Genomic DNA, 21,943 nt, shown 5'->3' on the forward strand with positions numbered 1-21,943 from the left:
TTGAAGAAAACCATTAAAATACATAATGTATTATAAACAATAGAGTTAACGTACATTACGCATTGTAACAAATGCCTGCAGAGGGCGCCAAAAGCCTGACGATTGTTTTTACACTTTACTGCGCAATATAATCCTGGTTTAATCTTGACTAAACAACATTTAATTCAAATGTCCACTTAATCTTTAATATTTGGCCATTTCTTCTACAGCTACTGTAATTTCTTGAATATGTGGTCATCAAAATGTGTAAACTCAGAGCGAGGGTTTAAATTTTTATTTTGAAATTGTGATTAACAGGTAGAAAATTGAGAGACGTATTGATGTATTCTCCCTAGAGCCCTGCACGGGCCTAAAATATAGGCCCTAGCCCGGCCTTGGCCCGAGACGCTCAGGCCCTAGCCCGACCCGTGTCTGACAGCTTATCAGAATTTCCGACCCGAGCCCATCCTTTTTTTTCCCCTTCTCCCGAAACAGCTTATACTACTGTTACAGCTATTAAAATACTTCAGTGTTGTATGAAATGGCAAAGTGATTGCATTTTATTAAGTTAATTTAGAAAAACGTTTGGAGCATTTTTTTTTATTTGTTAAATGTAAGTTTTTGTTTTTTAAAGTAACGACCAAGCGGCCAGCGTCAGACAGTGAGTTCATCATAGCCTATGTTTGATATATTTAGCCTTCTCAAATTATCACGACTTGTCTATAATTAATGGGGGAAGTCGTGGCCTAATGGTTAGAGAGTCGGACTCGTAATCGAAAGGTTGCGAGTTCGAGCCCCCGGCCGGCAGGAATTGTAGGTGGGGGGAGGGAATGTCCAGCGCTCTCTCCACCCTCAATATCACGACTGAGGTGCCCTTGAGCAAGGCACCGAACCCCCAACTGCTCCCCGGGCGCTGCAGCATGGCTGCCCACTGCTCCGGGTGTGTGTTCACGGTGTGTGTGTGTGTGTGTGTGTGTGCATTTGTTCACTACTCACTGCTGTGTGTGTGCACTTGGATGGGTTAAACGCAGAGCACCAATTTCGAGTATGGGTCACCATACTTGACAATACGTCACGACTTTACTTAAATCTATAGTTATAAAACAGCTCCACAATGTTTAAACGCTTAACCTAGATAATGTGCACTGATGCATATCCAGTCGTTTGTGCGGCGAGTGCAAGCTGAAGCGCGCTTTACAGGACATGGACGCGCCAGAGCGAACACTTGCATTGGAAACTTTTCAAATACGCTGTCATTTTTGCTCATAAAGGGAAGAGTAATAGGCTATATTGTTCGGAACTGTAAAGGGCCTACTTTTATTTGTGTGCACTCAAAATATCAACAAAACATGCAATAAAGACATTAAATAAAGGGGGAAAAAAGCAGTTTTGGTTTTGAGCTGGAGCGATTCTGAAAAACTCTAAAGGCGCATCCAATGAGGAGACTGCGAGTCAGGATTATTATCAAATGCATGGATGATCCAGAATGCAGCTTTTCCCAAAGCATTGGGAACTTTTATTACACGCTCCAAATTCTCCCTGATGCTCTGCATGGTCAACTGTCACCTGTATGCTAATGCGTGCGAATATGCGTTGCGTATTGTGTAGGCGATGTGTAATATATTTATAATATAATCAGTATTTCATACAATCGCCATGTGTGCTCTGCGTGTAATATGGGTACAATTAATGAAGAGAAGCAAAATGTAATCAAGGATTTTTAAAAAGAGTACTCTAATTGAATCGAGGAATCATGACAGCCCTAAAACTGACTGTGTAACTTTTACTACATATCAAAGACCAGAACATAATAAATTATAAAACTTAAAAAAAAGTATTTTTAATGAATACTTTTGATTTGGGCCAGTGATTAAACTACCTAGAATACCCTAGCAACTGGATCATGACACTCTTGCAAGTACCCAGCATCTTTTGCACAGGCAAGCACTACTGCAGAGAGTCTTTTTCTTTGTACTGTCAAAATCATCCAGGTCAGTTTGCCAGGATATTGCTATTGGATCGACCCCGCTTTCCACTGAGATCCCTACTCTTTCCAAGAAATCCTTTCACCCATCTGTTGAATTATAAGGGGCCCCTTACTGTAGTTAAGTCCTCAAGATGTGAACCTTGAAAATTGTCTGACAAGTGCACAAAGCAGAGTTTAATTTCATAAACAGTTCTGTCTGCATTTATGTGCATGATGTTAACAAGAAAAGACGTGCGACTGAATACACTTGAAGGTTTCTGTGTGATTGTTATGGTCTTAGCACTGAATATTTCGGCTTCTCTGAGGAGAATCTGTATCTCATGGTCTTTGACCCAATTTAAAGACAAATAATTTTGAAAGATAGCTTGTTTGTTTTTCCTCTAGCAGTTGTTAAGGTGTCTGTTTGTCTTGCTTTAATCTTTTCATGGATGTTTATGAGTCATGGTTGCCCTACATTTCCTAACCGAATCTGTTGTTTCTGCGTAAAAGCATAAAACCGTTCTTACACAAGGCAAACATCTCGGGTGCTAATTACATACTATAATGTGTGTGAATTACTGTGTATTTGCGGTGACAAAGAGCAGATTGTGAGAGTGTTTGTCACTTGCTGACGTGTCAGATGTCGGCTGTCATAAAAACAATAGCTGAACTCAACAATAGTGCTGCCTTCCTTCCTGTAGTATAGTTGTGTGTTTATAGACCGAGCTGTATGTGATCTATGTCCAGCGAGGACTTTTCCTTTGCTAGGGTCAGATTTTGTGTCTCAGCGACAAAGGTAAATACTCTCTTCCTTTCACACACCTCTCATGTCTTTAATGCTCTTCTCTTTCTCTGTCTCTTTCTCACACACTTGTACTGCATATCTTTAATGGAAGTTGATCTTCCCATCTCCGATGTTTGCGCACAGGTGTAGATGGTGTAGAAATGAATTTCACTCCCGCTAAGCGTACAAGCACAGCTGGCTGTTTCTGATAAGTGACTCACACAACACCCACCCTGATGTTGAAATGTGACCCAGATCCCGCAGATAGACGCCCAGAACATGAATGAATGAAAGCTAATGAGCAATAAATGACTCCCTCTGTACTCACTCAGATCTGCACATTGAGAGAAGGAACATTTAAGAAATTACATTTTATTTTGCTTGGCATGGCCTTATTTATTTATTGTCCCATTTTTTTTAGACTTTTAATAATAATCAATATTATATAATTAACTTTTTATATTTCTTCTGAAATGGTTTAAAGGGTGTCAGAAGAACCATCATTTAGACCAAAACATACAATTCGGGTAAACGTACCTATTAAGCTCACCAAAATCTACATTGAGACATTTTTAGTGCACAAGATATTGGTTTCAGTACAAAAAGGTTAATTCAGTTTAAAAAGGTTGTTAAAATAAAATATTAATCTCTCACACAAAAATATTTCATTTTATTTTAAATGTCAAAAGCATTTCAATTAAGATATACATCATTAAATTCAAAAAGTCTGGCTTTGCTTAATGAGTATAATTGTGTACCCTTTAAGCACACCCCTGTTCCCATTAAGCTCACATCAGGTTGTATTAAAAATTCTTATTTATTTTAAGGAAAATCTTTAAAGAATAATTGTAAAAAAAATAAATAAATTTGAAGGTACAAAGTCAATCACAAAAAAAAAACAGAACACTAAATTCAAGCAACAAGGCATTCAATTTGATCACATCACATCAGGGGAAGTCGTGGCCTAATGGTTAGAGAGTCGGACTCGTAATCCAAAGGTTGCGGGTTCGAGTCTCCGGCCGGCAGGAATTGTAGGTGGGGGGAGTGAGTGTCCAGCGCTCTCTCCACCCTCAATACCACGACTGCGGTGCCCTTGAGCAAGGCACCGAACCCCCAACTGCTCCCCGGGCGCTGCAGCATAAAATGGCTGCCCACTGCTCCGGGTGTGTGTGTGTGTGTGTGTTCACTGCTGTGTGTGTGCACGTTGGATGGGTTAAATGCAGAGCACGAATTCCGAGTATGGGTCACCATACTTGGCTGAATGTCACTTCACATCACTTATATATTTATAGTGAAGTGTAATTTAAGCACATTAAATAGTTCAGGTAAGTAACACATTCAAAAATCAAATAAAACAAACCAACAAAACATTTAATTCAAGGGGATGAACACAGAAACCAGCATCATCATGAAACCTCTTTTTAAATGGATGTAAACTTATCTAGAGTCTCTTAAGGCTGGAATACACTACATGATTTTTGCCCCGATTTTCCACAGATTTACAGTCTGGAGAAGTTGATGCTAGTTGTCAAAGATCAGAGCCAGTCTGCAGATTTGAGTTGACTGAATCCATAGAAAATTGATTAACTTAACTTAAAGTGACAACCATCGGTTAATATGTGAAGTATGTTTATGAAGTATTTACAGACGTTCAGTGTGGAAGAGCTTAAAGAGAGCACACTGAGCTTAATGGGAGCAGCAACAATTTTTAATACATTTCATGTAATATTTATTAAAATTACAGGATTTTTGCTAAATAAATAGTCTAGGTCATGTATTAAGTTCATATATATTTTATTATGAACAACTATTATTAACAATATCTATGAAATTATACTTTTTCTTATTGATGTCACACTGAAGCTGTGTTTTCATAGTAGTGCACCCTTTAAGCTCATATCTTTAAAAATAACAGTACTGTAAAACCGCAGACCACCAATAAACTGTAAATTTATAATATTATGGATGTAAAAGTACAAGCCAATAATGCCTGTGAAGTAATATGTTAGCGTAGCACACAATCTAATACAGCTAGTCAGCTAACTGTGTTCTGTAGCATCTGCGCTGTGTTGCTAAAACTATCTTTTGGATATAATGTAATTATTTCCCACATCCATGTTCCAGGTTATAATATGCAAAAGTTTGAACATTAATCTCTTAATTTTACAATAAGTAGTGAAACATCTAAAAGTGCACATTTAAGGGGCTCCTCTTTTGGTGAAAGTTTTTAGACGGCTTTCAAAATGGCCGCCAGACAGTGTGAACACACGGAGACCCATATCTCAGTGTGCAATGTCCAATTAGTAACAAACACATCAATTGGTTAAGACATCAAGTAGGATAATAAATATTTTTTTCTTTTTATAATCTGATCTCAAAAATGGAAGTGTGCTTAATGGGTACATGAGCTTAATAGGTAAGTTTACCCTAGTAGTCTATTAAAGGCAATGTTTTCCAAACTGTTTTTCACTAATTGAACAAAAGGAAAAATAAAAGGCTATGTAATTATATTTACTTGTATGCAGCACTACAATAGTACTGTGTCTGGTGTGTAAAAACAAAGAGCATAACGAAGGAATACAAAAGGAGTTCTTTTAATTAATCACTGACTGAGAAGGGCACAACCAAACGTAAATCCAAAATAATAGCAGACAAAGGAACATTAACGTATAGTAATGTATGTGTAGTGTAATGTAATCACATATAACGTAAAGTGAATATTTGACGCATAACCTAGTCATATTCTGCCATAATGCTAGGCTGTTCTGGTTGTATAGTAAGTAAGATGACTCTGAAGTAACGGCACACTTCTCCTCAATAAGCCACACTATTTAAGGTATCAAACATGCACCACTTAGCAAGCACAACTTATCAACAACAACTCTCTGGACTGCAGGAGTTCCCAGCAGCTCTGTAGGTGGAATGCAGAAGGGAACAGACATCTTTCCAAAGGAGCGGAACAAGTTTTTCTAACTCTTGTAGCAGTGTTTTCTCTTCCCCTTGTCTTTCTGCCCAAGGTTGCGGGCACGTTCGCAATAAAGGGTTAATACACAGTGGCTCTGCCTCACAGACAGTAGAGACCATTGAATGGCTCCCTTCTACAGCCAGCAAACACATTGGTTAAGGTTGAGGGTGGGTCTGCAGCTGAGGCTGTTAAATGGACTGGACTCTCTGGATCAGGAGTCACCGTGCACACCATGTGTCTGTTTGCGTATAACCGGAAGAGCGAGGAAAAGGAGGGAGGGAGAGAAAATAGGGGTAGAGGCAGTAGGGTTTTTCAAAGAATAGATGATAATGAATTTTCACGGAAAGCCATTCGAGTCAACAAGGTTGTTTTTTGTGCAGAATTCTTCTTAATTTAATGTGCTTTCAATTGACACAGTCGTTGTGCCTTGCTTGTGTTTTTCCAACTTAGCACCTCCATTGTTGTCACATGTGCACGCGCACACACCACACACACACACACAAACACATGCTTCCCCTTCTTTTCACGGCAGGCAGTGAGGTGGCCCTCCCTGGATTGTCGTGTATAAGGGGCAGAGGGTAATGTTGTTTTGCTCTTGACTTGGCTGACCTGGTGTCACCTGACAGTGAGGTGAACAACAGCTATACACTCGCCAGACTTGTTTTATACTTTAACGTGTAATAAAAACGTATGTGTGAAAGGCAGCTCCGTTTTATACCTATTCAGTATTTCAATATATGTATTGAGGGGCTCATTGGAAAAACTGAGAATTGTTTTGAACTTGCATATGAATCCATTTTAGCTTCTCGGATAACTGCCAGCATTCTCACTTTTCATGACAACTTTTCCTATTTTTTCATTATTTTTTTTCCTTGTATTTTCAGCACGCTCTATTTCCCCAAAGCACTACATAAATTCACTACTACTTTTTTTTTTACCAGGCGTTTCATGATTTCTGGATTTGTCAGAGCTTGTCAAGAGCATTTGGAAATTTCAGAGAAGCCTCCAAGCATTTCTGAAAGCTTAGTTTTGTTTTGCCTGAACCACCGAACACTTGTCGGAGGTTTTAACATGGTGTTAAAAGTCAGTTGAATGTTTAATTATTATGCACAAGGCAGGTCTGGACATTTCTGATCCCTCATTTTGTCTTGTTGTTGTCATGGAAGCAGAGGTGTTTGCTGGCCTTTCTTTATCGACTAAACCAACTCCAGGATCATTTTAGACTGAGTTGTGGTGTTAACATCACCGATGAGAGCCAATATTCCTTTAGGAGACACACACACACTTTGTTCTTTGTCCTCTTGGTGTCTTAATGTGATTCATTATTATGTCCTTTCCTTGTGCACAGCTCTAATGGTGTGTATTTCTGTGTAAGGGTTGTGCTGATACAATCACATATCGGATAAATTACATAATGCCGATTGTTTTGTTCTATCTATTAATTTATTAAATTTGTAATTCATGCACTACTATACTAAAGTTTGGGATTGGTGAGATTTTTTAAATAAATCTATTAAACTCATACAAGCCTGCATTTATTTGATCAAAAATACAGTATTATGTAAACTGTTTTCTATTTTAACAGTTAAAAATGTGAAATAAATAAATACATTTTAAAAGCTTTACAATAATGAAAGTGTACTTTTATTTGTTGGTTACACCACATTATTATTATTTTTTATAGTCATTAAATTATTATTTAAATGCTTCATTAAAAGTCACTACTTTATGAAAGACTTGTTTGGTAAGTTTTTCCCTGAAAAGATTTTAGATTTTTTTTTTTTTTTTTTTTTTTTGGTAATTTAAAAAGTCTTGTATAATTTTATTTGTGCGTTGTAACTCTTGTGTTGTTCCAGTTTGGAATGCTGACATGGCAGTAGAAATAAATAACTACTACTACTTAAAACGGTTTAAAACCACAAACCACAAAAACCTTTTGTTCAATTACATTTCTAGGAACTAATTTCTAGTAACTCTTATATAAGAATCTCCTAGCCAGCAACGAAACTGTTCACTTGTGTGTGTTTGTGAGAGGAAGGTTGTGTGTGCTTGTTCAAACACAAACACAAGCACAAGTGCGTTCATATGCATGTTTGAGGGCAGCAGCGCATGCTCCAGCTAGCCATGCGTGGTTTATTTTTAACAGGCTGTCTCAGAGACAAGCTTGCGGGTCACGTTGTTAGAAAGAGGCCAGTAAAGTCACACAGAGTGATTCCAGAGGAATCTATAAGCCTAGATCACTGTAGATTCTCTTCCATCCACTATATAAGGACCTCTATGAGCCTCAAGAATTTATCTTTTGGGTTTTTCCTATCTTTCTTTCCTTCTCATATGCCACACGTGGCCTCTTTTACCTCTGTCGTTTTGGTGGGGAGTGAAGAAATATGTAAACACGGATTTCTGTGGGAGAGAAGGACTTACAACAAGACTCTTGTCAAGCAACTGGCAGCAGTGTGTAGTGTGTGTTTATGGGGTTTTGTGTGCGTGTGTATGATGGAAAGAAAGAGCACGTAAAAGGCAGAGGAATGCGGTTGCACCAGTTTAGGAACTGCTTATCAGAGTAGGCCATTTTGTTATTGTTTTAATATTGACAATTGTAACATGTTTTCCTGAGAAAACACTTAAAGGTATATTACAAGTGAGGTATTGACAGCATCTGTGAATTTCCACAGAAAATACTGAATTAAATGGAAGGAAAAAATTTTAACGGTTTTACAGTTTTGCATTTACATTGGAAGTCTAACAAGTTTCAACAACACTTTTAACACCGTTTCTAAAGTATACATTTATTCTAGTGTAGCAAAACATGCTACCTTATCTTCCATTGGTTCGACAAACTGATAGTCCTGCATCAAACTCGCAGCATAAGTTAAGCCAGTGTTTTTGTGTCAAGCCAATCGGGGTTTAAATAACCAGAATTATGTGTTGATAATGCCAAAGTATTTACACTTTTTTGGAAAAATCTACCTACACTCTAACTTCTTCATTCTGCAAAATAAGCTGAAATGAAAGTAAAAAAAAATAATAACACTTCGGCTTTACATTTACACATTAGCATGAAAAGACATGGAAAAGATTTGATCATGTAGGCCCACCTAGAAAAGTAGTCTCTCCTCATAAGGAACAATTTAGTCAGCGTTACAGAAAAAACAAAAACATTGCGCTGAATAATTGATGTGCTTATTTTTATTTAAAAAAAAAAAAAGTCTGACACAGTTTGAAGTTTTGGCTTTTGAAGAATCTGTGTACTTTGCCTGTAAGGGTTCCATGTAAATGTGTTTTCTGTTCTTTTAATAAACTGACGTCAACATTATTTTATGTGGTAATCAACAACAGGCCACAGATGCTGTCCAATATTAAGTTGTAAAATAGGAATATTGCTTGAGCTTGTCGAATTACACATTTAAATAGGTGTGTGCTTGCAGTCAATTCTTTCTTTGCATGTTTTAAATTAATGAGTACATTCCTGAAAAAAGGAAGTGAAATTAAATAAAATACCTGATCATTGTGTTTTGTGATCTGGTGTTATTGTATCAACATAATTTATTATTATTAATATTCCTGATAATAATCTATATTTTCAGTCAGATTTAACTTACAGCAGTCTTACTTTAGCATATTTTATTAATTTGCCATGCCCATGAGAATAAAATATGTAGTTATTTTATTATTTTTTTGCACTTGTTTGGTACTTCTATATATTTCTGCTGATTCCCCCTATGAAAATGAGTGGTCAAGTGTGGTAGCCTGGTTTTTTTTGCAGTAGGCCACTATATGAATACATGTCACTGTGAATGAAAATCATCTGTTGTTTCCCTAAAATTAATTTCTTTGAATATATTCTCTCTCTCTCTGTCTCTCCATAGTGTGCCCATCCTCATGCAAGCACCGCGCCTGCACTAAAGACAACCAGTGCTGCCACGACCAGTGTCTGGGTGGCTGCTTGGAGCCCAAATCTTCGAGCAAATGCGTGGCCTGCCGCAACTACATGCACAATAAAATCTGCGTTGACAAGTGCCCACCTGGTTTCTACACCTTTAAGGGCTGGCGCTGCATCAGCTTCAGCTTTTGCCAGGAGCTCCACAACAAGTGCAAGCCGGGCAAAGGTGACTGCCACGAATACGTCATCCACAACGGTGCCTGCATCCCAGAGTGTCCTTCTGGGTACACCACTGTGAACTCCACTACGTAAGTAACCCACTACTTGTACGCTCTCCACTCAGTGAACGTGCACAAAAGGGTACTTTACACGCTACGTGTGTGCGTCAGGACCCATAAAAGCTAAATCTGTTGTGTATGAAGCGTGACCTGTTAAGAGGGAGGTGTCTGGGTCACTGGACCACTTTATGCCTCATTTAGACTTCAGACTTGAAAATGGAATAGATAGACTTGCTACTTGACTTTTCCTCTTTTATTTACATGAGAAACATGATCTTTATGTTTTTCATATGCTCAAACAGCACCAAGGACTCAGTGTTGGTTATATGAACTGGTATTGCTGCTGAAAAAAACTGGGTTGGTGGTATAGCTGGTTTAAACTGGTCTAGCTGGTCTACCAGTCTGAAAAATGTTCAAAATCCCCCTAAAACCAGTGGGCCAGACAAGTCTGACCAGGCTGAGAGACCTGCTAAGACCAACAAAACAGCTTAGGCCGGTTTAAGTCATTTTTTTAGCAGGGATTTCATGCATCCTTCCTGTTTGTCTCATTCATGGAAGAGGAAAAAGTAGTGAAGAAAAGGATTAAACTGCAAAGATGGCTTGGAGTGATCAGGGCTGTACTGACCTCAATCGACTGTCTGAGTGCACAAAGGATCATTTGGGACAGAGAGAGTGAGACAGTGTGTCAGAAAGGGAACGTTGTATGTTAATGAGAGGAAGAGTGTGAGTTTTAAAGCAGCGCTGACTTAGCATGAGGCTTGGCAGTGCTGTTTGTGCCCATTTAAAGGTCTGAGCAAGAATAGGATAACTACAACAGGCCGCTATAACCTCAGTTTTACAGAGCTTTTACATAGTTTTACACAATGTGTTGTTTGTTTGTTTGTTTGTGGTGGAAATGCAGGATGGCCAGTGTCTCATAGCTTTATTCCGTATGCATTATTCTTTATTCTCTATGGATAAGGATGGACGATTGTTCATATGGTTTTTGACATTCTCAAATTTCTGATTTTCAGAAGCTCTTTGGTCCAGCTGTAGTCAGACACCAGCAAAATCCCTCTATGAAAACAGCAGAGCATACAATCAAAATGAGATATTTAGATACAAGATTTAAAAAATGTATCACGCGTACTTCAATATAGCAAAATATTACCCTTGTTTAAATGGGAAATGCATTTTATGCATTTCTGGTTAATGTGTTTTATAATGTAATTTATCCCTGTGATGGCAAAGCTGAATTTTCAGCAGCCGTTATTCCAGTCTTCAGTGTCACATGAGCCCTCAGAAATCATGCCAATATGCTGCCTTTCCTGTCACTTTGGATCAATTTAATGAATTCTTGCTGACCTTTATCTTTTGAATTAGGGCTGCACAATATATTGCATGCGATTGTCATGAGCATCTCGTCAGTAAAGCCTGTTCTGTGATTAGTAATAAATCTCCATCACCTGTTTTCAAATGGAGCGGCATTTAATACACAGAGCCATATTTCACCGATACGCTACGCAATTCGCGCTCAGAATCGCAGATGAATCGCCTGCGACATTGAACGTGATATTGCGTAGCTTGTCAGTGAACTACGGCTCTGTGTATTAAATGCCGCTCCATTTGAAAACAGGTGATGGAGGTTTATTACTAATCACAGAACCGGCTTTACTGACGAGATGCGATATATCGTGCAGCCCTATTTTGAATGATAGTGTGCTCAAAATTAATGAAATTGTCATTTTATACTTTAAGAGCCTTCCAAAACAACATCGGGCACTGGTGAAACATCTCCTATAATAATAGTTTAATTTGAATGTTAGTTTTTTTATTTTTTGCACCTTTGAGCCAACACTTTTTTTTTCTTACCCAGAAATGAAAATTCGATCATTTGTTACTCACCCTCAGTTCACTTCAAATTCATCTAATAGTTTATTCTACTGATGAAAATGTGTAATGTCCAAGCTGTTTTTATTCATACTGCAACAACACAAAATGGTGAGTCATACTGTCAATCTGCAGAAAGAATAAGCACCATAAGCATAAGCAATCTTTCAAGAAATTACCACTATATTCCCAGTCTACTGAAGCCACTCTATAGCTTTGTTTGAGTAACAGACTATATTTTGTGTGTAATGAGTTTCTCAGATGCAACTACTACATGGCTTCAAATGTTGTATGAACCAATTTTTTTATCATTTTTGGAGATTGACAGTCTGAATCACCATCCTGTTTTGTTGTATCTAAAAAGCAGACCTAAAATTTACTTCTGTGTTCATTAGAATAAAAACAAAAATGTGGTTGAAGAAAAATTAGGATGAGTAAATAATGAGAGAACTGAAATGCATGTTCTGCCAGATAGGACATTCCTCTTTTCTCTTACTCTTTTTCCTTCCCTCTTTCTCATGATACTCTTGCTTCCCCTGTGCCAGTATGACCCCTAGGCTGGGCAGTGTGGGTGCACTGTGGGAATTCAGACAGCAGACACACAAATCAAGGAGGCTGGACAGATACAGCGCAGTGGTCAGGCCTCTCGCCCTGTGCTACCACCCTCGGTTACAGTCTCAGCACGCTATCCGGCCTCCATTGAGATATCAGGAGTTTCGACACTTGTCTCATCAGCTTGTCTCCCTCTGTCTGTCAGCTGCATAGACAGGGAGCGCCGTCTGGCCACTGACAGATAAACGACTCTTGAGTTTCATCCCTGCCGCAGGGAGACATGGCATACTGGACTCTCTGATATGTCTGCAATACGGCTTTCACCCACGCACTAGCTTCGCTTCAGATTAGCTGGATAAACCGCAGCACATTCCGTCCTTTTTGGCAGGTACCACAAAAGAGTAACAAGGTGCAAAACACAGCAACGACCCATTAATTGCACTTTACCCGATAGGTGGTTTGTGCACATTCTTGGCACGGCTTCACATCTTGTCTCATGTTGTGACGCTATTATAATTAAGACTTTTAGCATGTAAACCATGCCTCCAAATCCTTTGTTTTGCTTGTGGATTCACACTTTATTACAGTAGTAGTTTCACAGGAAACAGTGGCGCAGAAAGCATCCTGCACAGAAGACAAACAGTTCCTCAGTCAGGCCCAACGTACAAAAATAATCAGTGATTAAGCTGTGTCTCTGGCACGTCTGAGAGAACGTCTCATTCATCCTTGATTGCACCCTCGGCCTGCCATGCAAGGTCACCCGCGCCCCTGCTCCCAGCGCTGACACTTTGCGCAACAGGATCCACGTCCTTGACACAAACAATCTGTTATTGTTCTAATACCTCAAATTTGCTTCAATGTCAACAAGAATAGAAACGTGGGAATGGATGACTTTTGTTTGTCGTGCGGCTTTGTGTACATGTGACTGTGTTTTGTGCCGCAGGTTGAACTGCACCCCTTGCGCTGGCCTCTGTCCCAAAGTGTGCATGGGGCTGAAGACAGTGGACTCAGTCACTGCGGCGCAGGCTCTAAGAGGATGCACTGTGATCAATGGCAGTTTGGTCATCAACATCCGCGGAGGGAGTAAGAACAAACAATCTCTATAATACAATTTCTCCTCTTTGTGCAAGTGTAGAAGGACGTCTTTGTTACACAGCTCTCTGGAATTCATGGTTCTGATTGGTTAAACAGTGTTCTGCAAAAGTTATTGTATGACTAAACTATATATAAAATTGGATAATGTCTGTGGCAACCATTCTCCTTTACAGATTAGTAATTAAACATCAATGAGATTATATATATTTATTTATTTATTTGGCTGTTTTTATTATATATATATATATATATATATATATATATATATATATATATATATATATATATATATATATATATATATATATATATAATATGCACAATTTCTGTTTTCATTGTTATTTGTGCATTTACTTCCAATAATTTAACAGTTTGTCATTAATTATACTTATGTAATCAATTACAAAAATACATTTCCTCATATGTACATTCACCAGAGTGCAGGTTTTCAAAAATGTAGATTTTAAACTTGCTCTTCTTTCCTTTTCTTCCTGTTAGATAACATAGCCGCAGAGCTGGAAGCTAACTTGGGACAGCTGGAGGAGATCACCGGTTACCTGACTGTACGACACTCATACGCCCTAGTCTCTCTATCATTCCTGCGCAAGCTCCGAATCATCCATGGAGAGACACAGGAAGTCGGGTATGAGTCTTGTCATTGGATTTGTCAAACCTAATGATGCCATGTGATATATATATTCTCTCCTCTTCCCTCGTCCTCACTCGTGTGCTGTGTTCTTCCCCATCAGGAATTATTCCTTCTACGCCCTCGATAACCAGAACCTACGTCAGCTGTGGGACTGGTCCAAACACAACCTGACCATCAAGCAGGGTCGCATGTTTTTCCATCATAATTCTAAACTCTGCATGTCAGACATCCGGAAGATGGAGGAGGTGACGGGCACTAAGAACCGGCAAACAAAGAATGACATTGTCTCAAAGACCAATGGAGATCAGGCTTCATGTGAGGAAGACATTGCTTTGCATTTCAGTTATGCCCATATGCTCTTTGTGAATAAATCTGAATGCATTTTTGTTGCTGTTTCACTAGGTGAGAGCCAGGTTTTGAAGTTCACACAGATTCGCACACTCTCTGACAAGATCATAATTAAATGGGAGCCTTTCTGGCCACCAGATTTTCGAGACCTCCTGGGATTCATGGTTTTATACAAAGAGGCGTAAGTGACTTTTTATATGGACAGTTTAATTACTGTTTTGAACAAGGCTGTGAGGAATAAAAGTACTGTCCAAAATCCAGAGCATTTTGCCCACTGGAAACTAAGTCAAGTCTGTATTTTCTGTTTTGCCAACTTAATGGTCCATACCAAGTTAAACAAACTGTACTTCCTGTGCTTCCACCTCGTTTTCATTTTCACCGTATTCAAAACGTCATCTACCCCGACGCTAAGGTTCATTTTATAGCTGTTCTTAGTTTTTGTTGATTGATTTCATTGCAATGAAGTGATGACTTCTGTTTAAGGATTTGTTGACATTTCTCTCTGCTTTTCTAGGCCATATAAGAACGTGACTGAGTTTGATGGTCAGGATGCATGTGGCTCTAACAGCTGGGTCATAGCAGATGTAGACCCTCCGCCTCGCGCCACAGATGGAAAGGAACAGCAGGAACCCGGGTACCTCATTCTCCCTCTGAAGCCGTGGACACAGTATGCCATCATGGTCAAAACCCAGCTCTCCGCTTCTGATGAACACCAAGTCCATGGAGCAAAGAGCGAAATCATCTATGTCCGCACCAATGCTACCAGTAAGAGCTTCAGAAGCAGTGTCAGAAGAAGATTGTTTTTTACAACCCCTTACACTGTCATGCAAAATGAAATTTTAAAAATATGACTATTTTTCCAAAAGTGGAGAAAACAAACCTAGAAATTTAGAAAGTTTAGAAGGTCAGTTTTTTTATAAGCCCTTGCTCAAAATAATCATTTACTCTCTTAGAGGTTTGAATTTGGAGCATTTGTAGGCATGATCTTTGTACCAAACCTGCTTAAACTGAATTTAGTCATTTCTGAAGTTGTTTTCTGCCTCCAGTAGCAGTGTTTATTGTGTAGGCTTGTCATGGGAGAGCAATAAAAGAGGTCAAAGGCTGGTAATGACTTTCAGTGGTGTGAAATCACTCAGCAGTGTGTAGCATGACAGGCTGTGATTTAGGAGAAAAAACTAATGTGGTTTGCTTTCAGTGCTGCCAGGTGTCTGTCTGGCTTCCTTTTAGAGTTTTTGTCTTTTTTTCCTGATAAACCACATAACCATTCACTAAGCTGAGAACATTGTTTCGGTAGCTGGTTGGCAAGGGCTGAAAGTAGTGCTTTAGGGTTTTTTCTCTTTTTTTATTTTTTTTCTGGTTTGGCAAACTGTTGGGTTTGCACACCGTGACATCGATGGTGCCCCTCCACTCCTCCTTTTTAGATGGAAGCTGTCGTTATTTTTCTTGTCTTATTGGTGACCCAGTTTTATAATGTGGTCCAACCAGAATTGAGTTTAGTCTGCTGCTCTACTAGTCTACTTTTTTGGCTTTGTTCTCATTTAAAATTATTCAGGTTTTTTTTTCCATTTACCCTTGTTTGAGGTGTGTTTTGGTCTTTTTTAGAACCCTCTGTGCCCCTGGATCCCATATCCTCATCAAACTCCTCATCTCAGATCATTCTGAAGTGGAAGCCCCCTAACGATCCAAATGGAAATATCACACACTACCTGGTCTTCTGCCAGCAGCAACCAGAAGCCAGCGAGCTCTATAAGTTTGATTACTGTCAGAAAGGTTAGGAAACATACAAGAACATAATGTAGAACAAACCGACTACCATTCAAAAGTTTAGGGTTGGTAAGAACAAAGTCTGAGCCTTGTGTTTCTGTTGTTCAGGTATGAAGCTGCCCACCAGAGCCCCCACACAAGTGGACAGTGAAGAGGAACAAAAGTGGAACCAAACCGAAGAGCTGGGCCAAGATAGCCGCTGCTGCGCTTGCCCCAAAACAGAGAAACAGCTGAAGAAAGAGGCGGAAGAGACCGAGTACCGCAAAACCTTCGAGAACTACCTTCATAATGAAGTCTTTGAGCTCAGGTAAACTTTCTGGTTCCTCATTTAACTAGTGTAGATTACAACTGCAAAAATTAAAGTGTAATCGATAATGAAAATAAATGATTTACAAATGATCATTTAGAACCTGCACCAGTGACACCACTGAGTAGTAAAAAAAATGGTTTTCTATGAAAAAAAAACAAACATTTTATTTAGTGCTGTCAAATGATTAATCGCATCTAAAAATAAAAGTTTTTGTTTACATAATATAAGTGTGTGTACTGTGTATATTTATTATGTTTATATAAATACACACATTATATTTAAGAAAAATGTTATGTTTATATATGATCTAAATGATATGAATATAAATATATGTAAATGCATGTAAATATTTTCAAAATGTATGCTGTATGTGTGTATATTTATTTATTTATTTATATATATATATATATATATATATATATATATATACACATACACCTACATGTGTGTGACCTTGGACCACAAACCAGTCTTAAGTGTCAATTTTTCGAAATGGAGATTTATACATCAACTGAAAGCGGAATAAATAAGCTTTCCATTGATGTATGGTTTGTTAGGATAGGACAATATTTGGCCAAGATACAACTATTTGAAAATCTGGAATCTGAGGGAGCAAAAAAAATCTAAATATTGAGAAAATCACCTTTAAACTTGTCCAAATGAAGTTCTTCATTTGGACAAGACAAAAAAATTTGACCCATACACTGTATTTTTGGCTATTGCTACAAATACACCCCAGCGACTTAAGAGTTTTGTGGTCCAGGGTCACATATGTGTGTGTATATATATCTATATATATATATATATATATATATATATATATATATATATATATATATATATATATATATATATATATCTCTATCTATCTATCTATATATATATATATATATATATATATATATATATATATATATATATATATATATATATATATATATATATATATATATATATAAATACACACCCATATTATGTAAACAAAAACTTTTATTTTTAATGCGATTAATCGCGATTGACCGTTTGACAGCACTAATTTTATTATTTTTGCGCTCAATATATAGCATATATTATATGGACTATATATGGCATGTTATTCATAACTTTTTCATTTATTGACAATATAATGCATATATTAAATATACTTAAAGTCCGTGTAAAGTGATATTAAAATGTGTTCTGAGTTTATCACACAACAGAAAAATGTGTTATTAACCACAGCCAAATTTGAATGATAAAAAAAAAACACCAAGTAACTAAAATAAGTTATCAAAATCTTTGAAAAATAAGCAGGACTCTCTGCTCTCAAACGTTGAGGGCGTGTCTGCTGTCGGCACTGAAACCACGCCCACTCACGGGAAAGTGGCTGTCTCTCTCAACTGTCAAATACCGCTACAACCTGAATGGATGCTACTGATACTACCTAGTAGCTTAATTGGATTTATACAGACATATATGTTTGAGTGAGCAAGTTCGTTTTTTAATTGTAGACGCGCTCAACGTGCGTCAGCACTACAGTGAGTTGAAACCTGTTTTTTACAGTCTATGGTTGAAACCTTCTCGTCGTGGAGGCGAGCGTGGCTCATGGTTGCTTAGCAATGTCAAACACCACGAGAGCACAAGCTCCGGTGCGCTTTGAAAGAAGAGAAAGTGGTTCAGCTCGCGTTTCTAGATGTGAATTGTGAATGCTCCATGTTTTTAACTTGTATGTATTCTGCCACATATTGATGTCTCTGGGCTAAGACCCGGGTATCCATTCACCCTAGAACTGTCTCTGCCTAGAATCTGTAGACTATATCTAACATCACAGACATTCAAAAAGACAAAACTAAGAACTTGACCTCTCATCATAGTGTTAGGGGCGGGGCCACGCTCGGTGGCTCCATTGCGTCATCGAGCCACCGTTTTAGCCCCACCCAAAAAATCCTGAACACAGAATTGGTGAAAAACTGTTTAACGGTTTAACTCCACAATTCAGTACTACATAGTTCAGAGTCTTTGTAATGTGTTTCAGCAATACATTTCTAACATTTGTAATGTGTTTAGAAAAAATTCTCAGAATTCTCTTTACACGGACTTTAATATGTGTTTTTGTTAGGTGCTTTTTCACTGCCTTTGTGTATCTTTGGCCTTCAGAAGCTCACAGCTGGCTTTAAAGATCCTGTTCCACTCCTACACATGCACGATCCCACATACACACAAACGTTCTCTCATGCCTTGTACAGGCCTTGGTTTAGTGGAATCTTTATTTTGGGGGAAGATGTTGTCTGCTCTGTAGTAATGATAGACAATGTTGACGACGACTACCATGATGTGTTCAGAGGAAGTGCAGACTCCTACACAGATGGTTTGTCTCGCTACCCTTCATTGTTCTAAATATTATGGTTGTCTTGCAGCTGGTCTGCACGTTTTATTCACAGTGCTTTTACAGACTATAAAAAGTATTCAGTTCATTTTATTTAGATGTTAAAATATGGTTTTACTTAAAAGTGGTTTTATCCTCGGAAATGCTCTGGCTCTTAGAACACACCAAAAGAGCTGAATCCTCCTGTCCTGAGCTCTTGTATTTGAGAAAATAACTGAAGACTGTGGTGCTCTGGTAGTGGTTTACCACTGGAATAGTTAAAACCAACCACATGAAATGCTCCTCTGCTCCCTCTAGTGGTGATGTGAGTATTGAACTCCATGAACTGGATTTTTGTGGCTTGTAATCCATGTATGGTAGTGTTGTGCTCCTTAAAAGATGACCAAAATAACAGTTAGCAAATATACACCTTTAGATTTTGTCTTCTGATGTATAATGGGTCAAATACATGAACATTCAGTAGTCTGGGGTCGGTAATATTTTGTAGATTTAAAACGTTACAGTAAAACCATAATACTGTGAAAAAGTATTACCATCTAAAATAACTATTTTCTCATTTCAAAATGGCGTTCCAGATCCAGTTACATTTTTCTTCCAAATCATTCTGCTACTACACTGATTTGGTGCTCAAAAACATTTCTTATTATCAATGTTGATAATCAGGGGTCTCTGCAGGACATCGGCCCTCCAGGATCAAGTTTGGTGACCCCTGTTGAAAATAGGCCTTAGTGCTTTATATTTCTTTATAATGCTTTCCTTAATATTTTTTGCAAGAAACCATGGACTCTTTTGTAGTGTTATTAATCTTTTATTTGCTGTCATTTTGATCAGTTTTATGTATTTTTTATAAGTTCAAGTGTTAAAAAAGTCTCACTGACCCCAAACATCTAAATGCCGATGTAATTGATCTTTTTGTCCAGATGATTCATTTTACAATGTAAATATTCTCGCAAACAACCTGCTTCAACAGGAAATGTCAACAGAAGGAAAAATGCACTCAAGCGAAGTTGCCAAGTTGAATTTGTTCCGAGGTGTTGAATGAATAGTCACTTTAAGACTCCATATATTTCCTAAACCATAATGTGCCATGCCTTTTATGTAATTATACTGTAATTTGTGGTCTGTATCCAACAATGAAGTGATAATGAAAGCCCTTTTCCTTCTGAGCTGTAGTGAAGCTAGCTTAGTCACAGAGCCAAAGAAAGAACAGACTCTGTGTCATAAGTCATTTGTCATATCCCTTTTGATTTTTCCCATGATGCTTTGAAGAGTTGAAGCTTGTTACTTGAACAACTGTTTAGCTCAGGTGACCATTCGATTAATGGACTCAATAAGTGCTACAACGTATAGAACTGCCATTTAAATGTTTGTTTTTCCGCAGTCAATCATATTGTTTGATCTTCGGGCAAGGCAGCATAATTTACATGCATTATTACATGACTCACATCAGCTGATATCACAACATACGCACACCTTTTCAACATCCACACCCATTTGGTTTCCATTGTAAAGATCTAATCAGTCATTCACGTGTGCTAATGCAAGATACAAGCCTTTGTAAAATACAACCTGTATAGGGTTCAAGACTCAATCTAAATCTAGTACCTCTGCGTGTTTCTGTGTCTCTAGGACATCAAGACAGCGGCGATCTCTGGTGGGCGTTGCCAACAGGACCTCGTCTCGTCTTTTTACTACGCCCTCTTCACTGCCCAATGGCTCTGCCACTCGTAGCCCAGAGGAGGAAGCAGAAGCCAATAAGATTTCCTTGATTGTTCAGACCAAGGAGTCGACAGTCATCTCCAGTCTACGCCATTTCACCAGCTACCAGATAGAAATCCATGCCTGCAACCATGAGACTGACCCCTCTCGCTGCAGTATGGCGGCCTACGTCAGTGCCCGCACCATGCCTGAAGGTATGGGATTGTTATTTTATGATGCAGTTTTATTTCATATAGTATAGTGAATATATTATTAATAACTATCTTTTTTATCTGTTCTTATAGAAAAAGCAGATGACATTGTAGGACCGATAATCTGTGAGGTGTCTGAGTACTCCGTACACATCCGGTGGATGGAGCCTAAGGCCCCTAACGGCATGATTATTCTCTATGAAGTCCATTATAAGAGACTGGGAGATACAGAGGTGAGCTGTTACATGAGATCGAAGTCTGTATTCTTTCCAGGCTCTCTGCTCCCATGAACGCTGGCTGCACTTTAAATCTGATTTTTATCAATCCTGTTGAAATCAATATGTGCTAGCTGCAAATCAACAAGCTATTTTAGCATCATTGCGTCAGCTGTGTATTTCTGTAACCATAGAGAAACCTAGCCAGAGAGAGAGGAAATGTTCCCAATGTTGTTTTTGAAAAGCTTTTAATAAACAAGGGATGATTATATAAAGGCTAATAATTGTTGTAAGCGAAACAAAACATGACGGTTTTGCACTTAGTGGCACATGCACCTTTTCTGTTGATGGATTTGAAACACTCTGTTGTGACCTGGCAGTTTTATCAAAGTCTGATGAGTAATATTTGGAGGTATTAGTGTGAGATGGACTTTAAAACCACGATAAAATCCAAGACTTAGCCACTGGCTAATGGACGTCTTCAGTCTGATGTGCACAGTAGTGTGGGTTGTCTAACTGCGTGCCTTTATGTCTTAGGAGCTGCACCATTGTGTATCCAGGAAGAATTATATTGCAGACGGAGGCTGCAAGCTGAGAGTGGTGCATCCTGGGAACTATACAGTGCGGATCAGAGCCACCTCTCTGGCAGGCAATGGATCATGGACAGAGCCAACACACTTCTATGTGGAAGACCTACGTAAGACACTATTACACACACACAGCTTGTATAAAATGCTTATGAATCTCATTTTCAGGTTGTAAATTATGCATAAGACCCACATAACTGGATTTTGAAAAGGTTTTTGTGTGTATATGTTGGAAAACTTGTAAATATTCACATACACTGATATAATGGGGCAAAGTTTCAAAAAAAAAAAAAGGTCAAAATGTTGCATTTTAATTTGGAAGCCCCAAGATGCCATTGATTTTTATTTTTATTTTTTTAAACCATAAATTGGTTTTATTGTTTTTTGTTGGTCATTTGTGTTTTAATGTATTTATTAATTGATTATA

At 38.2% G+C, this 21,943-nt stretch overlaps 1 protein-coding gene across 1 annotated transcript in view; it reads left to right on the forward strand.

Moving 5' to 3' along the window:
- insra (insulin receptor a) overlaps positions 1-21,943 on the forward strand; it is a 51,869-nt gene that overhangs the window by 24,641 nt on the left and 5,285 nt on the right. Inside the window, exons 3-13 of the mRNA XM_079378606.1 lie at positions 9,561-9,882; positions 13,217-13,356; positions 13,867-14,011; positions 14,118-14,332; positions 14,420-14,546; positions 14,880-15,130; positions 15,968-16,135; positions 16,238-16,436; positions 20,434-20,717; positions 20,808-20,947; positions 21,467-21,626. Of these exons, the coding sequence (XP_079234732.1) occupies positions 9,561-9,882; positions 13,217-13,356; positions 13,867-14,011; positions 14,118-14,332; positions 14,420-14,546; positions 14,880-15,130; positions 15,968-16,135; positions 16,238-16,436; positions 20,434-20,717; positions 20,808-20,947; positions 21,467-21,626 (2,151 nt within the window). The remainder of the gene's footprint in view (positions 1-9,560; positions 9,883-13,216; positions 13,357-13,866; positions 14,012-14,117; positions 14,333-14,419; positions 14,547-14,879; positions 15,131-15,967; positions 16,136-16,237; positions 16,437-20,433; positions 20,718-20,807; positions 20,948-21,466; positions 21,627-21,943) is intronic.

The sequence above is a fragment of the Barbus barbus genome (assembly GCF_936440315.1).
Source record: "Barbus barbus genome assembly, chromosome: 26".
Classification (NCBI taxonomy): Eukaryota; Metazoa; Chordata; class Actinopteri; order Cypriniformes; family Cyprinidae; genus Barbus; species Barbus barbus.